At 41.7% G+C, this 17,028-nt stretch overlaps 1 protein-coding gene and 1 non-coding gene across 11 annotated transcripts in view; both read left to right on the top strand.

Annotated features, from left to right (window-relative positions):
• The window catches only part of LOC105148835 (uncharacterized), a 231,977-nt gene that overhangs the window by 227 nt on the left and 214,722 nt on the right, over positions 1–17,028 (top strand). For 7 of the 10 annotated variants that reach the window (XR_015547299.1, XM_087413068.1, XM_087413067.1 and 4 more), the window contains exon 1: positions 6–4,102. Coding sequence is in view for 9 of the 10 variants with exons in the window: in XM_087413068.1 (XP_087269194.1) it covers positions 2,484–4,102 (1,619 nt within the window). In the remaining variant the exon portion in view is untranslated. Of the gene's footprint in view, positions 1–5; positions 4,103–17,028 lie in introns of those variants that run through there. The other 3 variants (XM_087413062.1, XM_087413063.1, XM_087413061.1) reach the window with 2 other exon arrangements.
• On the top strand, positions 10,168–10,635 carry LOC147907421 (Nuclear RNase P). The gene has a single exon (XR_015547522.1).

Here is a 17,028-nt window from a genome sequence, read left to right as displayed (position 1 = left end):
TGAGTGATCGGGCGCGTTAAACGCAGGACGGCGAACGCGATCATACGAGGCGCGTAGTCGTCGCCGCGTCCGCGCCGCTACCATCGCTCTCGTCACGAAAAATAACATCATAACCGCGCGATAGCGGGGAGGTGAGGTGAGGTGTGGTGAGATGCGGTGAGGTGAGGTGAGGTGAGGTGAGGTGAGGTGAGAGGTTCCCGTCACCCGTGAGAAACGGAGTAGCGCGCAGGTGTTTGAGAGGGTTAGTTAACTTAACCCGAGTTCGTAACCGCGCGCTCTCTCTCTCCCTCTCTCTCTCTCTCTCTCTCTCTCTCTCGCTCGCTCGCTCGTAGTACGACGATAGTAGTGCTGGTGGTGGTGGTGGCAGTGGTGGTGGTGGTGGTGGTAGTAGTAGTAACATCAAAAGTAGTAGTGGTACGCGAGCTAGTGGGGAAATGATAGTGATGGTGGTGGTGGAAGAGTGCTGGTGGTGGTGGTCATGATACTCGCTGCTGCTGCTGCTGCTGCTGCTGTGACGATGACACAGCGTCATAACACGACGTTCGTCCGTCCGTGCGCGATTTAACCCGAATCGTTACGCCAGCGGCGTAAAAGTGTTTTTTGTACGGCGTGCGCGTTCGCGCCATATTACCGATCGAGCGCCGACTTGAGGCGACTCCAGCCGAGTCCGGCGCGATTAAACCCGCGTCGCGTACGCAGTCAGTGTCGAGGGAGATGGCACGCCGTTCGGCTGTGTTATCATCGTGAGTCCATGAGTCTCGCGCATTCGTTGGGATCGTTGTCGCGTGACCGTGCGAGGGTTCCCCCTCCCACCCTCTCCTCTCCCCTCCTCTCTTCGGCTGTCGCCGAAAGGCGAGATATACCCAAGCAGTGTGCCGTTTTGCGTAATGACATAATTGAGTGCGTGCGCGCGCGCGCATGTTCGCGTCTTTGCGTTCGTTCGTTCAACGGCGGAGTGCATTATAACGCGATTCGATCGAGGACGGAGTAATGTGTTGTGGCTGTGAGTAAAGCGCGGACCGTTGACACCGGTGACGGAGTCGCCGGGTGCAGTTAACAAGTTCGAGAGAGACTCTCTCGGTAAGCGTAAAGCGAATAACTCGGCGCGCTCCGAATTTCGAATTGTCCGTAGTGAATATAGTTGAATATAGCCGCGGCGCAGTTCGGAGAATCTTCGGCTTCGGCTCGTCGATTATACATTTATACGTCGCGTCCGCGGACCGCGTCGCTCCGACGGGGAGCGGAGCGGAGCGGAGCGGAGCAAACGGGTGGCGGCAACTACGGGCCGTCACCTTGAGTCGCGAGCGAGACCTTGTGTGTGTATGTGTGTGTATGTATGTATGTGTGTGTGTGCGTGCGTGTGTGTGTGCGCGCGCGTACGTAAGGCTCTCTCTCTCTCTCTCTCTTTCTCTCTCGTCCGCTTGTTCCGAGACGTAATTCCCCACCGATAAACAAGCGGCTCGCCTACGCGCGTCGGCCCGCCGGCTATGAGAGTTTCGAGTCAAGTTAGCAGCAGTCGCGACCTTGCTCGCCGTCGTTAGCCACCACCTCGTGCATGATCATGCTACGTAACAACTCGCCCGCGCGGCAAAAGGAATTGACGTGAAACGTCATCGCGGAAGCGAGACTTGCAGGGAAGAGAAAGAGAAAGAGAGAACGAGTGAGAGGAGGGGAGAGAGAGAGAGAGAGAGAGAGAGAGAGAGAGAGAGAGAGAGAGAGAGAGAGAGAGAGAGAAAGTGGCGAAGGAAAACATCAGCCGGCTCTCGGAGGCACCCGATGGTGCAGCGTTTCGAATTCCGATCGCGTTCGCATGCGACGACGTGTCGCGAGCTGCGACATTTTGACGAGCGTCCGTCTATCCTCAGGAAAGGAGGTTGAGAGGAGAAGAAGGAGAAGAAAGGCGAGCCAACTGCGGGAGGGAAAACACATCGTCGGCGCGTCCCGCGCCATGCCCGGCGATCCCCGCCGCGTCAAGGAGGTTAGACGGCCATTGACCGGCACCAGCACCGACACCGGCACCGGCACCGGCAGCGACAGCGACAGCGTGTACTACGCGCGCCAAACACGCACCGGTTACACCGAGTACGACGTGGGACGTAGAAAAGTCGAAATACGATTCTCGTATTCCCGTTTTTCCACATAGGAAGGAACATTCCCATCCCCGGGGAATAAGGGATTCCATGTTCGTCGCGCGATCGACGTAATATTATGTCGTGCTACGTGTTACGCCTCTACGCGGAGAGACGCAACGGTACATGCAGCAGAAACATCGGCGAAAGTGCGAGCACCCTTCTGCGTGGACCTGCAGAAGGTTCATCATCGTCATTGTCGAGCGCGTGAGGAATCGTGAGCCGGTTCACGGAGAATGCGGCAGTACCCGCCGCCGGTGTCTTCACGTAGACGAGCTACGTGCCACGTCGTGCCAGTGATGTCGTGGGTGTCGTCAGGGTCATCCGCTGCGCTGCTGGACCTGGACCTGGACCATGGCCGGCAAGCCTGAGCAGCCGTCCACGCTCCCTGCTCCCCCGAGTCACGGCCACCAGCATCATCAACAGGCGCAACAGCAGCAGCAGCAGCAACAACAACAACAACAACAACAACAACTACTACAACTACAACAGCAGCAGCAGCAGCAACAATCGCATCATCCTCAGCAGCAATCTATACAGCAGAACAGCGTTCTGGTATACGTGTCGGGGGAGAACTTTGCGTACGCCACGGCGGTGGGTCAGAATGTCGCCGCGACCGCTGCTGCCGCTATCGCGGTCGGTTATCAGTCGCAGCCGCAGCAGCAGCAGCAGCATCAGCATCAGCATCAGCAACAACAACAGCAACAGCAGCAACAGACGACGACGCAGTACGCCGGTATTCTACAGGCTCCGCAGGTGGCGACGGCGCAGGCGGTTACGACGACCTTTCCCGCCAAAACCGCCGTTTATTGTGCCGACGATAGCAACGTAGAGAACAACGTCATCACCACCACCACCACTCCCGCGATCGGCTGTTGCCGTCTGAAGCCGTCACTCGAAACAACGACGACGACGGCGGCGGTGGTGAATCCCGGGACGGATGGAAGCGAGTCCAGGCATGCTCCTTCTCTGGCGAACAATGAGGACGAAGAGGATTACGCGATGCTGTATCGACAGGCCAACCTGGGGCATTCGACGACAGTGTGCGCCACGGCGACGACGACGAAGAATATAATGACGCGCGTCGCGACGTCGCGCGGTAACAAACGGCCGTCGAAGAACAGAGGACGCTCCTCGACGGCGAACGGTCTTGGGAGTAATAACGATCCGAGGGTGTCCGGCGCGAAGACGTATCAGAGAGCACGGCTCCAGCACGGTGGTAACGCGTATTCCGCGAGGATGAGCGGCGAGTACAATCCTGCGACGAACAGTAATAGTATCATCGTGCAATCGAATCCGAGCGACGTCGGTCTTCTCGGTAGTGAGGACGACTGTGTCGTTGCGTATGGTACATCGACGTCCGCCGGTGACGGTAGTAACGGGATCGCGCTTCAAAACGCCGCTGAGCAACAGACTGCGACGAGCGTGGATGACAAGAGCCGGCAGCAAGACGGTTTCGATAATCAGCAGCAGCAGGCCATCTCTTCGGCGTCGACGGTGGTCAGTGTTGGTGACGGTAGTGGTGCTGGTGTCGCGATCGTCGGCTGCGACTCGGTTAGGTCCGACGAGTCATCGACGACGACCTACAGCAGCCTCAGTAGTCCTGACGAGAGTCAGAGTCATCAGCCGGGATTGCAGCACGACGGTGGTGGCATGCCGGCGAATAATAATCATCCTGGCGGTGGTAGTGCGTGTGCGCAGCAGGCTGCGCGACCGTCGCGTGTCAATGGTAGTAACAATGGTAGTAATGTGCAGCATAACGCAGTGTTGACTATGAACGGCAGTGCAGTGGTTACGCAGCAGCAGCAGCAGCAACAGCAGCAGCAGCAGCAGCAGCAACAGCAGCAGCAGCAGCAACAGCAGCAGCAGCAACAGCAGCAACAACAACAACAACAACAACAACAACCTTCTGCAATCACCGTGCCACGTGGATGGAAAAGGATATGCACCAACGGGGTCATCATATACATCAGGTGAGTTCTCCATATTGTTTGTTATCACTCATCAGTGGTTCTCGATTTACTTCTAGCAAGAGATTTGATATTTCAATCTGCTGTTTACTTAGAAAAGTTTACGAGCAAAGAGAAAAAAAGAATAATGATGAAACAGTGATTAATATAATGTAATTGATAAGAGTCTTATTACGCAAGACTATACTATATGTTTATTTATTGATAGGAAATTAATTCGTATAGAAAATTAATTTATCTTTTATAATAATTTTTTTTCTAATTTATAATTTCAAAAAATGAAAAAAAAATTTTTGTTTAAAATTTATTTTTTCAAATTCTCTTGATTGTTTTTTAACTTTATGACTTTGGCGATGACGCAGGTCGATAATCACTGGTTTAATGTTTGCGCAACACACATGTGCCCGAATCGCGGCGCCGATTTCTTGGAACAAAAAATTCCATGATACTCTCGTGATGCCCGCCACGACCCTATTTCTTCTGTCTCACGAAAATCACTTGAACGTACAAAGTTATTATAATTCTCGAGCGAGTCACATTAGCGAGCGCTTTTAATTCGTCGGCTTAAATGGAGTTGACCGACAGCTCGAGGCATCAAATCGAAATTAAAACGCACGTAGCCTTCGTTTTGCTAATGGAATTAAACTACGTCCAGTTTAAACGTACTATCAGGCACGGTGTACGAAACGCGAGCATCGAATGTAATTGGTGTTTCTCGAAATTGATTTATAGAAATTTAAACAGCGAATTGTACGTACGGAGTAACATGAAACATATTTCACTTTAAAGTTAATTTGTTCAAAAATAAATAAAAGAATTTTACGGCAATTTTTCGGATTCTTCAATAAAAATTTTTCAAATCCTAATAAAAATTTTTTTCAGAAATATGATACTTTTTTTCTTTAAAATTCCAAATAGCGTTTTGACAGTTTTGAAAGTCTCTGTCGAAAAATATAATTCGAATATATTCTGATTGGAATAAAAAAAAGCTGTAATCAATTTTTTTCTGTAACGAAAAAAAAAACGTAAAATAACTTATCCATGTGTCTTATCTTTGGGTCTTCGTTTCCTCTCTACTCTCTAAATTTTTTAGAGTAAAATCTCAGTCAAAAGGAGTGAAAATTATATTTCAATCGATAGTGAAAATACTGTTATTCGGGATGGAGTGACATTTCACTTTCGTAAAGATAAATGTTTAACCATAATAAATATTTCATTCTTTTGGAGTGAAATTTTAGTCAAAATGACCTTGGTATAAAACCAGGAGTCTTAATTTAAAAAAAATATTTAAACTTAATTGCGGGGTCTTAATTAAAAAAAAATATTTAAACTTAATTACGTAAGGTAAGTCTTGTTTGTGTTTTATCTCTTATAAAAGAAGACATTTTTATGTAATGTTCGCTATTCTTGCTTGGCATGTGCATTGTTTTCAAATTTATTCTTTAATTATACAAACGAAAAGATTCACTTCACGATACAGAGTGAAAGAATTCATGAACGAAAAGTCACTCCAACTTGAGCGATTCGGTATTAACTTCATTTTTCGAGTGAAATTATTTTACTCCAAAAAAAATTTTTATTTACACACTTAAGGAATACTTTATCAGAATAATAAAATGCTCCGGAAAGAATTACGTTAAAAATGGGAATTTTTGTATATATATATATATATATATATATATATATATATATATATATATAAATTTAAAAATAATGTTAAAAAAACTGCACGATAAAATTATGACGTTTTCAATCATTGAATGTTCTCGGAGGCAATCGAAACGCGGAACGCTTCGAGCGGAAGTGACGTATTATTTGTTTCATTTCACGCTTGTGCACGCGGCGTCTCGAAAATAGCACGCAGCTCTTCGAGGGCGCGCACTTCATCATCTAAGTTTAGATTCAGTCAGCTGTTCGGACAGATCTCGAGAAGGACTATGAGGGCGTTTGAAGCCCTTCGATTCTTTGTAATCCGATCGTGTAAAAAAAAAAATATGACTTTTGGGAGTCCGAGGTTTCGACTTTATACTGTCTTCCTGTCGTGTGGAAAGCATGGTGGCCCTTTTTCCTCGGTCCTTATTGTACTTTTACGGTTCCTTTGAAACATCAGTTCGAGGTTGCTTTCATCTTTCGTCGCTACTCTGATTCTTGTTTTTCTTTATCATGATACCTTTACCTATGTATTCCTTATAATGTTTTTGGTCTGGGAATACTTTCGCTCATAATGTACATGGCGTTAATGAATGCTCTTTGTAGATAAAAATATATTGATGTGTAAATTACATCGTAAATATTACTTCTAATAGAAATACAAGGGAAAATAAATTTAAATAATTAGAAACGATATTGCAACTATTTTGAAGAAAAAAAAATTGCATGTAATGAAGTTAAGTAACAAAGACTAAATGTCAGAACTATTCGGACTTGATATCAATTAATTTTATATTTTGTTTTTGAAATAATAAAATTTCTTTTTCTGCCAGGAAATCTAGTTCTCATCGTAACGTTAGGTGTGAGGTTAGAATTTTTTAAATGTTATTTTAATAGTGTTAATCGTCGAACATTTTTTTATAAAACTCCTACATTCTTTAAAAGGAAGCTAGAATTCTAATCAGAACTCTCGGCGCTAACTTCACACCCCCGAGATAGATTTATCGACTTTAAAAAATATTTATCCGTTTATATAAATTAATCTCTTTGATGCTTGAAATTGGAAGACATCGCATCTCGTATTACGAAGATTAGGATAAGCGATTTTCTTTGCGAGAAAGGAAGAGGCGTGATTGGTAGACAGATTTATCCTCGACGATCGTGTAATATGATTTAAGGGATCAGCTGCGAGAAGAGGCAACCTTTTCCTTTGTGCGGCGAGAAAGGCGGCAACTGATTCTTGGGAGTCCTACGAGAAACGCAAAAAGGGCAACGCCTCGTGGCGTAACCGTAAAGCGTAGGAGATCTGACCTGGTCTGTCTGTCCCAAAACCTCCTCGTTAAAACGATCCTTTCCGGGCTGGCAAGAGTCACGCTTTAAACGACGTTTAAAGGGCCTGAACAAACAATACTCGGCCTTAAACGGGTCCAACTAGCTCGACCTTCTTCTTCGGTCCATCCGTCCCGAGATCCGTCCTATCTACTATACATCTCTTTAGTATTGTTTGAGATACACAGATTTCTTTCGCGTAATTTTTTCGTTATTTTCATTCCATCCGATTAACTTTTAAATGCTACACCACGAGAACACAATTGGCTGTAATATATCAATCCAATTTGATTGCTCGTAATTTTCATAAAAATGAACATATTTAAACAAAATTTTTTTTTTTTTTAATTGAACCGCTATACATTAAGAGACGGTACCAGGCAAATGCATGTATATCTTTATTAATAAAAAAGTTATTGTAATCGTTGGGAAAGAAAGCCTGCTATATGCTTGAAAAGGAAATTTTTCGAAGGTCCAATTTTTTATTTGGTGGTTAACTTGCGGTTAGGCTTAATCTGATAATAATGTAAAAATTGTATTTTTCTATCTCTGGTTATTTACTAAACTGATAGTTTTGTAGTGAATAATTGTTAAAGTTATCATTACAAAATCATAGCTAGAAAAACAACACAATTTTTATATTATAGTATCATCATCAAGTTAAATGAGATTAAGTCTAAAGTTATAACAATGAAAAACTGAATCTAAGAGTTAAATATAATAGAGTTAACATAGAAAATGAAAGAAAAGTAAGTTGCGTACAGAGAATAAAAAGATAGGTTGCGCATATGTATAGTCAGGGGTATAGAACTTAAGATAAAATATATGTTTAGCTAAGTCGATAATAGAATGTATGTGTATAACTTAATTGAATGAAAAAAAAAACTACGAAGAATATTATAGCTCTAGATCAATTAAAGGATTTTGCTAAGCGGTATCTCGAAGCATCTCGTCGTGTATCTATTGATTGCGATGCTTCAGCTGAGGTCGCCGACATTTCTTGTTGCAAGGTAGGTTTCTCGCGAGATTCCAGCGTCATCGATCCCGAGGAATACTGTATATCGTGAAACGTAGGGAACGGACGGGTTCTCTCGCGTACAGGAAACGAGAAGGAAGCCGAGCATTGAGCAAGCAGGAAGAGAAGAGAGAGAGAGAGAGGAATTTCGTTGAATCGCGCGATCATTGATTTACGGTGGTACCTCGTAAATACCGGCGGTGATGTACGATCGTGACCGCACACTCTCGGTCCGCACACCGCCACGAGTCTCGTATCCTTCTTTCTTCCTTCCCTCTTCCCCGCCGAGCGTCTTTTTCCCTCGTTCTTTGCCACCGACATTTCCTTTGCGGACGAGTCTCTACTTGATTTATAATACGTATTGGTCCCTTGTCTCTCCCACCGTACATGCCTCCTAGAGAATGCTTGGATTTCGCTGACCATCCTTCCTCGTGACCGCTCTCCTATCATGCCATTCGCCTCTTGACACCACTGAGAACCACAACGAATTTTTTTTTTCATCTTATTTTCAATCTTTTTCTCCCCTTTTCTTTAGTCGCACACACATTATTTGCCGTCCATTGTGTGTCGGTTTCTAAATATGTAGGCCGCCGTTCATCCGGAACAAAACAGCGATGGTATTCTTATTGAATCTTATGATTTGTTACGTTTGCTTAAGGTAAAAGGTTACGTAAAAAATACGAAACGTGAGACAGATTTAGCCTTCGGAGATTTAATCGGAATTCTTTCAATTGTTATTATTCTCGCAAGTTGCTCTGAATATTCATTAGAATACTTATTTATAGGATACACTAGGGTGTCTGTTTTTCTGTAGCTGAACTGGTGTACATTTTTGGAATTTAAAATGAAATATGTTTAACATTTAGCGAAAGCGAGAAGAAGAGTTTTAGTGCAGGAATAAAAAAACAACCTCTTGTCTTCATTGAATGAGGATCAAAACTAATTCTAACAAAGATGTACATATTATTGGCATTTTCATCGACTTTATGAAAAGTAAATATGAAAGCAAAAAAAAAAACAAATTGACAGCACAATATTCTTAACCTTAAAACATTTAAAATAAGTTCAAGTACAAGAATTTATATGTTTTTATATGTTGGATTTATTAATCTTTCTTAGAAAAAATAAAACTATTTCTTTTGCAATCCCTCAGTCACATTCCAATAGTATTCTCATCTCAAGATTAAAATTCACGCGTGATCAAAATCGCGAATGTATTGGTAGTGTAAAAGAATGAGAGAGGTCAATAGGATCACAGATTTCGGGGGAGGTAGTTTAGTAGGAAAGAGAAAGAGAAGAGAGTACACAGAACAGAATGAGCGATAGTTGCGCAACCACACCTCCGCTGCCGCCGCCGAGCGGCGATTACGCAAACGTGATAATTAATTGCCAGTGTTCTCTGTTTAATGACTCGTCAAGTCGTTCGCTCAACACGCCAAATTGCCGCGACGTCACGAAAATCGCTATACAGGTGCATCGTTGCGTGTCGAAACTGTTAATCCGACGCGACGACTTGCGTAACTGCGAAGCTCTTTTTCTTGTTATCATTGCGACGATCTGCGAGGATCAATGTATATATAGATGTGAAGAAGTCCGACATTTTGATGTCGATAAAAGGTTAGTAACAAAAAAGAATGATAAAAATATTACATTATATTTAGAAAATCATTTTATTATTGAAGAATGTTGTCCTTATCATTTTACACGTTACACTGTCATTTATTTATTATTAATAATGTTTTTAGTATTCAAGACACTGATATATACTCTCGGATTTCATAGATCTATTATCATTCTATTAATATAAAAAAAATAATAACAGTTTCAGTATAGTACTCTCTCTTTTCATGGTTCTATAATTCTTTATAAAAATAAAAATTTTTTTATACTAAAAAAAAACGAAAATTAACACGCCATATTTTCAATTTTATTTTATATTAGAATGTTGTACTAACTTTACAGATCCGTTCAGCTTTATTTAGTCACATATAACATTTATATCGATATCTCAATTCTTAGCACAGAATTTTGTACAACCGGAATTTTAGTTGCGTCCATAGAAGTGATAATCGTGATCGAAGTCAATCTGATAAGAAGGTCACATGTGCTCAACGTATACATATACATGATACAGTTACTGTTGAAACTGCCTTGGGAAGGTCTGAGACGTAGTCGGTTTTTCGAAGAATATATTCTAGAAGGGTGGTCTTGTAAGACGAGACCCAAAGAAATGAGAAACAGCGATCGATCCAGGCTTTTCTTTACAGTGAATGCTAGGATATGTGTCTCCCACTGTGTTCGATCATTCTGTCTTTTGTTTCTCTATCTTTAACGATCCATCGCTTTCTCTTCCTCCGTCTCTTGTTCGTTAATTTTTTTTTTAATTTTGACTCTACGAGTTTCGTTTCGATTTTCGCGAATGTATCGGAATTGGAAAATTCTAGCATATGTCACTCAATCATACAGCACAATTTGCAAGTCGCCTTGCAACGTGTAGGATTCTAGCAGGACGGAACTCAATTTAAACAATTCTAATTCTGGTTCAGTTATTCGATATATACTGAGGATTTTTTTGGCAAATAGCTGTGGGCATTGGAAATCATTTCACTTTATTACGACACTCCATTATGCGGCATGGATGATCGCGTTGAAATTGGCCAATTTATAATCTATGTCGAGATAATAAGCAATAGATTCGATTATGTAAAGGTAGTGTAACATCAGGGGACAAGGAACATGATATAAAAAAAAAATACAAAGTTGTTAAATTATTATATTATAAGTTATTTAAATTATATTTACATGAAAAATTTAATCGAATACATTTGATATAAAGAAAATTAATTCTGCATGGAGTAAACGTTGCTCATAAAAATGGCCGACTGCCATGGATGCCTAAGACGATTTCCGATATTTTATTTAAGCGAGGAAAATGTAACATTGATAAATGCCGACACTCAGAAATTGGTAATTGCCAGCTAAGCATCCATGGCACTTGGCCACTCGATTTACGTCAGTGAAGAATTCACGTCGTATTCTTGTCGCGAGAAATGAATTTCCACCTAGCCTAGAGTCACTGCCTTTGATTGAGATATTAATAAAGTTAAGTGGAGTAGTCATTTTGTCACGCTCGTGTGGTTAGGGATTCTTCGCAGCTTATAAATCCTGCGTGATCGTCAATCGCAACTTGACTGCCACAAATAACGCTCAGTCGCCGACCGACACGGTATTTTCGTCAAAGCCTTGGATCACTTTCAACGTATTCAGTATTGAGTAATGGGCTAATTATAGTTTTCACTTGTTCCAAAACTCTGGCAGAAATCGACAGTCGCTGAACGCGTTCGTTCATTTCGTCGCGCGAAGCCGAAATTTATTCATAAATTATTTCTCCTCACTTATCTGCGCAATTGCTATTTTAATGATACCGATTTTTTCTTTTCGATCACGATTAAATCAAATATTAAATTTGTTTCGTGTCAAGAGCTACATTTATCGCTATCGCGATATCTTAATCAATTAACAATTTATCGCCAGTATGTAATTTGATAATTTCTGTTTGTATTTTAATTTTTAAATAAATAGAACATTGCATAAATTTGTAATTGTTGTTTTAATCGCAGTCGACATTTTATTATGTTGATTGCTGATTAATGCGAAGTACTGCAGACAGTTATCTTCGTTTTCATTCTTTCGTTTCCTTTCTTACGTCGAGAGCGATAGCCTTTCCCACGTACATCGTCGACGGACATCTTTTTCAGACCTGCCTTATATCTCTTTTTGGTTTCCTGTCGTTGAGAATCTACGCGAAGAACATACGCGGAACGTAATTTATAGCGGTGCTGATTGTACGCAGTACGGCGCCGCGTGGCGTGTTTCCGAGCCGATACCATCAGAAATACGCACCTGGTCGTGTTCGAAGTACCTATATATGTACTACGTAGCGCGTCTCTCGCTATGTATGATTAAACAAAGACGCACTGTACACGCTGTCGCGATAAGCTTTCGTTAAACATTTGAAAAATCTGTGTTTGTTCGCGATTACTCGTGAAAATATTTTCCATACAGCGTATATTACTCCGACGCGAATTCTTTATATGCCACTGCCTATGATACGTTTAATTGCGTATGTTTAATATGCTAACGATAGAGAACTGCTTATACAGCTTTTATACATAATACATCGATACAAAAAAAAAAAATGTAAATTACGTGAACAGAATCTCATCAAATAAGTACATAGAAGCGTGGGAAATAAATTTTAACTGTGTGCGAAGATCATTAAACGAACGTTGTACGATCACAAACTCATTGATGAAACGATAATTTGACAGCGATAAAAGTTATAAATATCCTGTCTTGCAATTAAACGTTAACAATCTTTAAATGTAATCCAGACGGTATGTAACATCGTTGCGCACGTCCCTGTTTTATTATTTACAATGGATCTCGTCGCATTATTGCAAGTTTATACAACACACAAGAGCAGGAGACAATATCGCTATTGAACGTCTTATCGCGATCCTCCCCACCAAAACTCCGGCAAAACTCGATTTGATCTTGAATTGTCGCTATCATCGATCCACGGCAATTTCGCGCGTCATGCGAGCATTATTATTGTACGCTCGGAACTAAATTAAGCGCGTAGGAGCAAAGGTAATTTGTGCTGATAACGAGCCACCCACGTAAGCGCATTGAATGAACGAGCAAGTAGCTTAGCTCGCACTGCGCGACTACCGCCGATCGTTCCTTGCTCGTATTAATTCCGGTGCAACAACGATAGAAACCTATTATTGTTCCCGTAATGTCGTATCGATTTAACCGTCTCTATCTCTGCCGCCCCCGCCTCCTCCTTCTCTCTTTCGCTCTCAGATGCGCAACAGGGATTATTTCGACCCTGCCGATCCCGGAAATTAATATTCTCCGACCGCGAATAATACGTATTGCGGATTATCATCGCTCTTAACTGTATTCGCGCGCGCGGGTTTCCGCGGAATTAATTTTAAACGGTGCTTGATATAACGTCCGCGCGATCCTTTACGTTCGAACTATTTGCAGAGCCATTTCGCCGGATTCATAAAACTTTCACGGCCCGCTCGTGGGAGCTCGCGAGGGCACGTTTAATTTTAAGGTTCGCACGGCGATGAAGCACACACGTTAAACCTTTTCATAATCCCCTCTCCTCTTTCCTCGTGTACAAATTTATCGTTATCCCGTTCTTAATATCGTATGTTCTTAATATCGTATGCGTCGCGCGCTTATCATGAATGTTTGAACGTAGCAAGAGAAAGGAGGACTCGAGGATCTAGCTTGTCTTTCTTTTTCTTCAAACGTAGAGACTAACTGAAGTAACGTCGCGAGTATATCCCCGCAAATCGAGCAGTAATTCGCGAGACACGTTTAGGTGCCAGACAGACGTGGTTTAAATTTATTCCTCGTCGACCCCACGCCAACATGGCAGCCACTCCTCGTCCTTGTTTCTTCGATGTTAACTGGCTTTGCTTAATTTATGAACCTTACGGATATAAAAGCCCCCGGCGCGCGTCTGGAGTGCGCTTATCGCGCGATAAGGCACGACGTATTCTGCTTGCTTCCTACTTCTACGATTAACTTGGGCAACGGTGCCGATGCCAATCTTTTTAATTTGTTTTCTTGGAAAAGAAGCACTTTTGCGTCAGCGCAGCGTGAAAAGTGGAGCTAGCAGTGGCACGAAATGAGAAGCGTAATTATCACGTCGTCGAAAATCAGCTATTGACGCAAATCAGTAATCTATGAGCGTGCAGCTCTTGAATATTTAACATTATTTCATTATTTATTTCGCCTACGTTTTCTTATTTTCTGTCTACTCGTTTAATTTCCTTTCTTGTTACGTTCGTAATTTCTGCAATTTGTAATCTTGTTTGAGATACAAATTAGAGATTTGTTGTTTATTCGATATTGCAAGGTGTGATGAAAATAATGTAAAGTCGTATCACAGCAAAAAATTATTGCGCGTTAATTTTTTCATGAATAAATAATGGACATTTATTCGCGATGAAAATAATATATTAATATGTTGCAGTTAGCAATAAATATAATATAAAATTGTTATTTTTCATTTTTTTTTCCAATATATTTCTTATTAAACATTTTTTTAAATTAACTTTTAGTAATGTAATATTGTATAATGAGTTGGATTAACATTTTTATATTTTGTTAGAACGATGATATCGATGCATATTATGTGCCGTTATCATGCAAGTGTCACATTTGTAATTTTAGAAAGTTATCTCATTTGTGAGTCATACGATATGATAATACGATATGGTAAGCTATTCTGTCAATAGGAATATTTGTCATTAAATTTGACATATTTTTCATGCGTTATCTCTATTTATAGGTAGCAAGCTACATCGTTTATCTGTGAATAGAAATATCTTTATCTTAAATTATCTACGTAACCAATTCGTATAGCCAACGTATATATATCGTTCCATCATTATTAGTTGCACGTTTCCCGAAAATAAATTTTTTATTCGAGAAATAAGTGTATTTGTAACGATGTGACAAAATAGAATGTATGAAAAAGTAGAATGTCCTTTTAGGAACTCTTAAAGTCGAGTTAGCCTTGGCAAAGACTGTTGAATAAAAGGTTCGCGTTGTCTGATATGGATAAGTGAAGTTTAGAATTTATATCAGTTGAGAATAACACGCTATCAACGTTCTTTTCCGTTACAATGTGATTGCGCGCGTATGTTTTTTTTTATTTGCTCAAAAATTAAAGTCTCACGCGACGGTGTGGCGCGAATTTATTTTACACACACACACACACACACACACACACACGTGGGTGTTGAACGCACGTATGGTAAATCGTACCGTGTAAATCGCTTTCATAACTCGTAATCGAATTGCCCAATGTGAAAGTCGAACGAGGCAACTGCACCTCGATTTCTTTTACTTCCAGGTAGAGTTCAATTTAGTCTCAATTGCCATGAAGTATATCTCCGCCTTTCTCCTCCAGCATTTCGACCATCGGACTCGGCGGTGAACGTCGGGAAAGATTGCACTTGTATCGCATCGCATAAATTTTATTCCTAGCAGGTCCGAGGCTCGGCATTCTCGCTCCACCGTGTTTCCGCAAAGTTGTAAAATACAGCTGCCTAATTAACTCGAAGGTTTCCGATCGTTATTTAACGCGCAATAAAACTTTGTGCAGCGTTAATGAGAGCTCGTATACGCTGCTTCGAATTCGCATTACTGCTGTCAATTTCGATAAATATTTTTGATATCAAGTGAAAAAGCTAGTATTTTTTGTATACATAAATTTTTTATTACATAATAGAGAACACGGTCGTACTTATATTCCGGTATTTTTTGTTCAATGTACATTTCCACCGATATTAACATTTCCAACGGCGTAATGATGGAACGTGCCGAGTAAGTAAGTAAAGTTGTTAATAAAAGAGAAAAATATACATTGTGAGTTAGTCATACCTGCTTTTTTTTTTATTGCCTGGTCTATTTGTGGCTGTCGGCGAGCGCTATTTACTAAAGGTATACGAGGAGGGATAACGTTATTTAATAATCTGGAATAACTATGTAAAACTTTGCCACCAGCTCTTGTTGGTTCCCTTGCTAAAACTTTTTCTCACCCTCGTCGCGGTGGCGATGGGCGTACTTTTTTTTTTTCTTCGCCGCAGTTTTCTTAAACTTTCGACGCGCGCGCGTGTACAACATTTTTGAGCAATAAGAAGTTTGTCGCCAACTCACGCACAGCCGACTAAGAAAAAAAAACAAAGCCGTGCTTCGAAGCGAAACTATTGAAGCGGTCGATTATTTTGAATAATTGCGTCATTGCTGAATGCCGTCAAATTTATAATATCCTGAAAATATTCTTTGGCTATAAAGTTTCATATTTATTGACGCGCGAACGTGTGTATATCTAGGAATAGCATATGCGTTGCCGTGATTATAATTAGCATATTCATTACTCGAGTCTTCCTGACACGAACAATCGCGTAATTGATGCAATCGCATTAACATAAAACATTTAGCAAATTCTTTTATATTAATGGATCTAAGCGCAAAGGTTAGATTAGGTTCTACGTTCAGCAGAAAAAGCAGCTTTGCGATTGTTGTAAAAATTAATACCATTGATCTTGCTCTTAGTGTTTCTCCCTGGATCTAAATATACAAATCAATTATATTAAACAATCTTACAACAAATTTACAAAGCTACACTTTTTCTGATGAACCCAGCTAAATAAAGGATGACGGCTCATGTCGATTGTTTCAATCGATTATTAAAATAAAAAAAAACACATTTTTTTCGAATACAATGACAATTTTTTATTCCCTCAACATATGTAAGATAAAAGTTTGTCGAATCCCAAGTCGTTCCTCGTTTAAATCTCGTGGAATTCATTCGTTCGTCGTCACCGAAGTCGGGAAGGGAAAACTACGATCGCCCGAATGTAATTGGCGCGGCGGACCGACTTTGCCTCTTAATGCGCTCTCTGCAGTATTTTGATGCCGGGTAGGCCCCACGTGAAAGTGGGGAAAAAAAAGACTGAGAGAAAAAATGAGAGAATGGGAGAGACGACGACGAGGATGGATATCGGCTTGCTGGGAGCGAAAAGGGGAAGCCGCGCCCGGGATATGCGAGGCGAGGGCGGAATAGAGCCGGAACGAAAAAAATACGTCGTAAAGCCGGATTAATCCGCGCGCTGGTCGCGCCGCCGCCGCCGCCGCCGCCGCCAGAGCTCATTGATTGCATGGAATCCACGGGAGAGAGAAAGAGAATATGTGTGTGAGAGAGAGAGAGAGAGAGAGAGAGAGAGAGAGAGAAAGAGAGATGAGAGCTTCCTGCTTTTCTATTGTCACACACGCGACGAGAGACACCCGCGCTGGCGCGTTTTCTGCCTACGGATAAATTGGCAAGTGCGCGCCTCCCGCA

This window comes from Acromyrmex echinatior, chromosome 14 (assembly GCF_024713525.1).
Source record: "Acromyrmex echinatior isolate Ae372 chromosome 14, ASM2471352v2, whole genome shotgun sequence".
NCBI classification, from domain to species: Eukaryota; Metazoa; Arthropoda; class Insecta; order Hymenoptera; family Formicidae; genus Acromyrmex; species Acromyrmex echinatior.
This window is presented reverse-complemented; position numbering and strand designations above follow the sequence as displayed.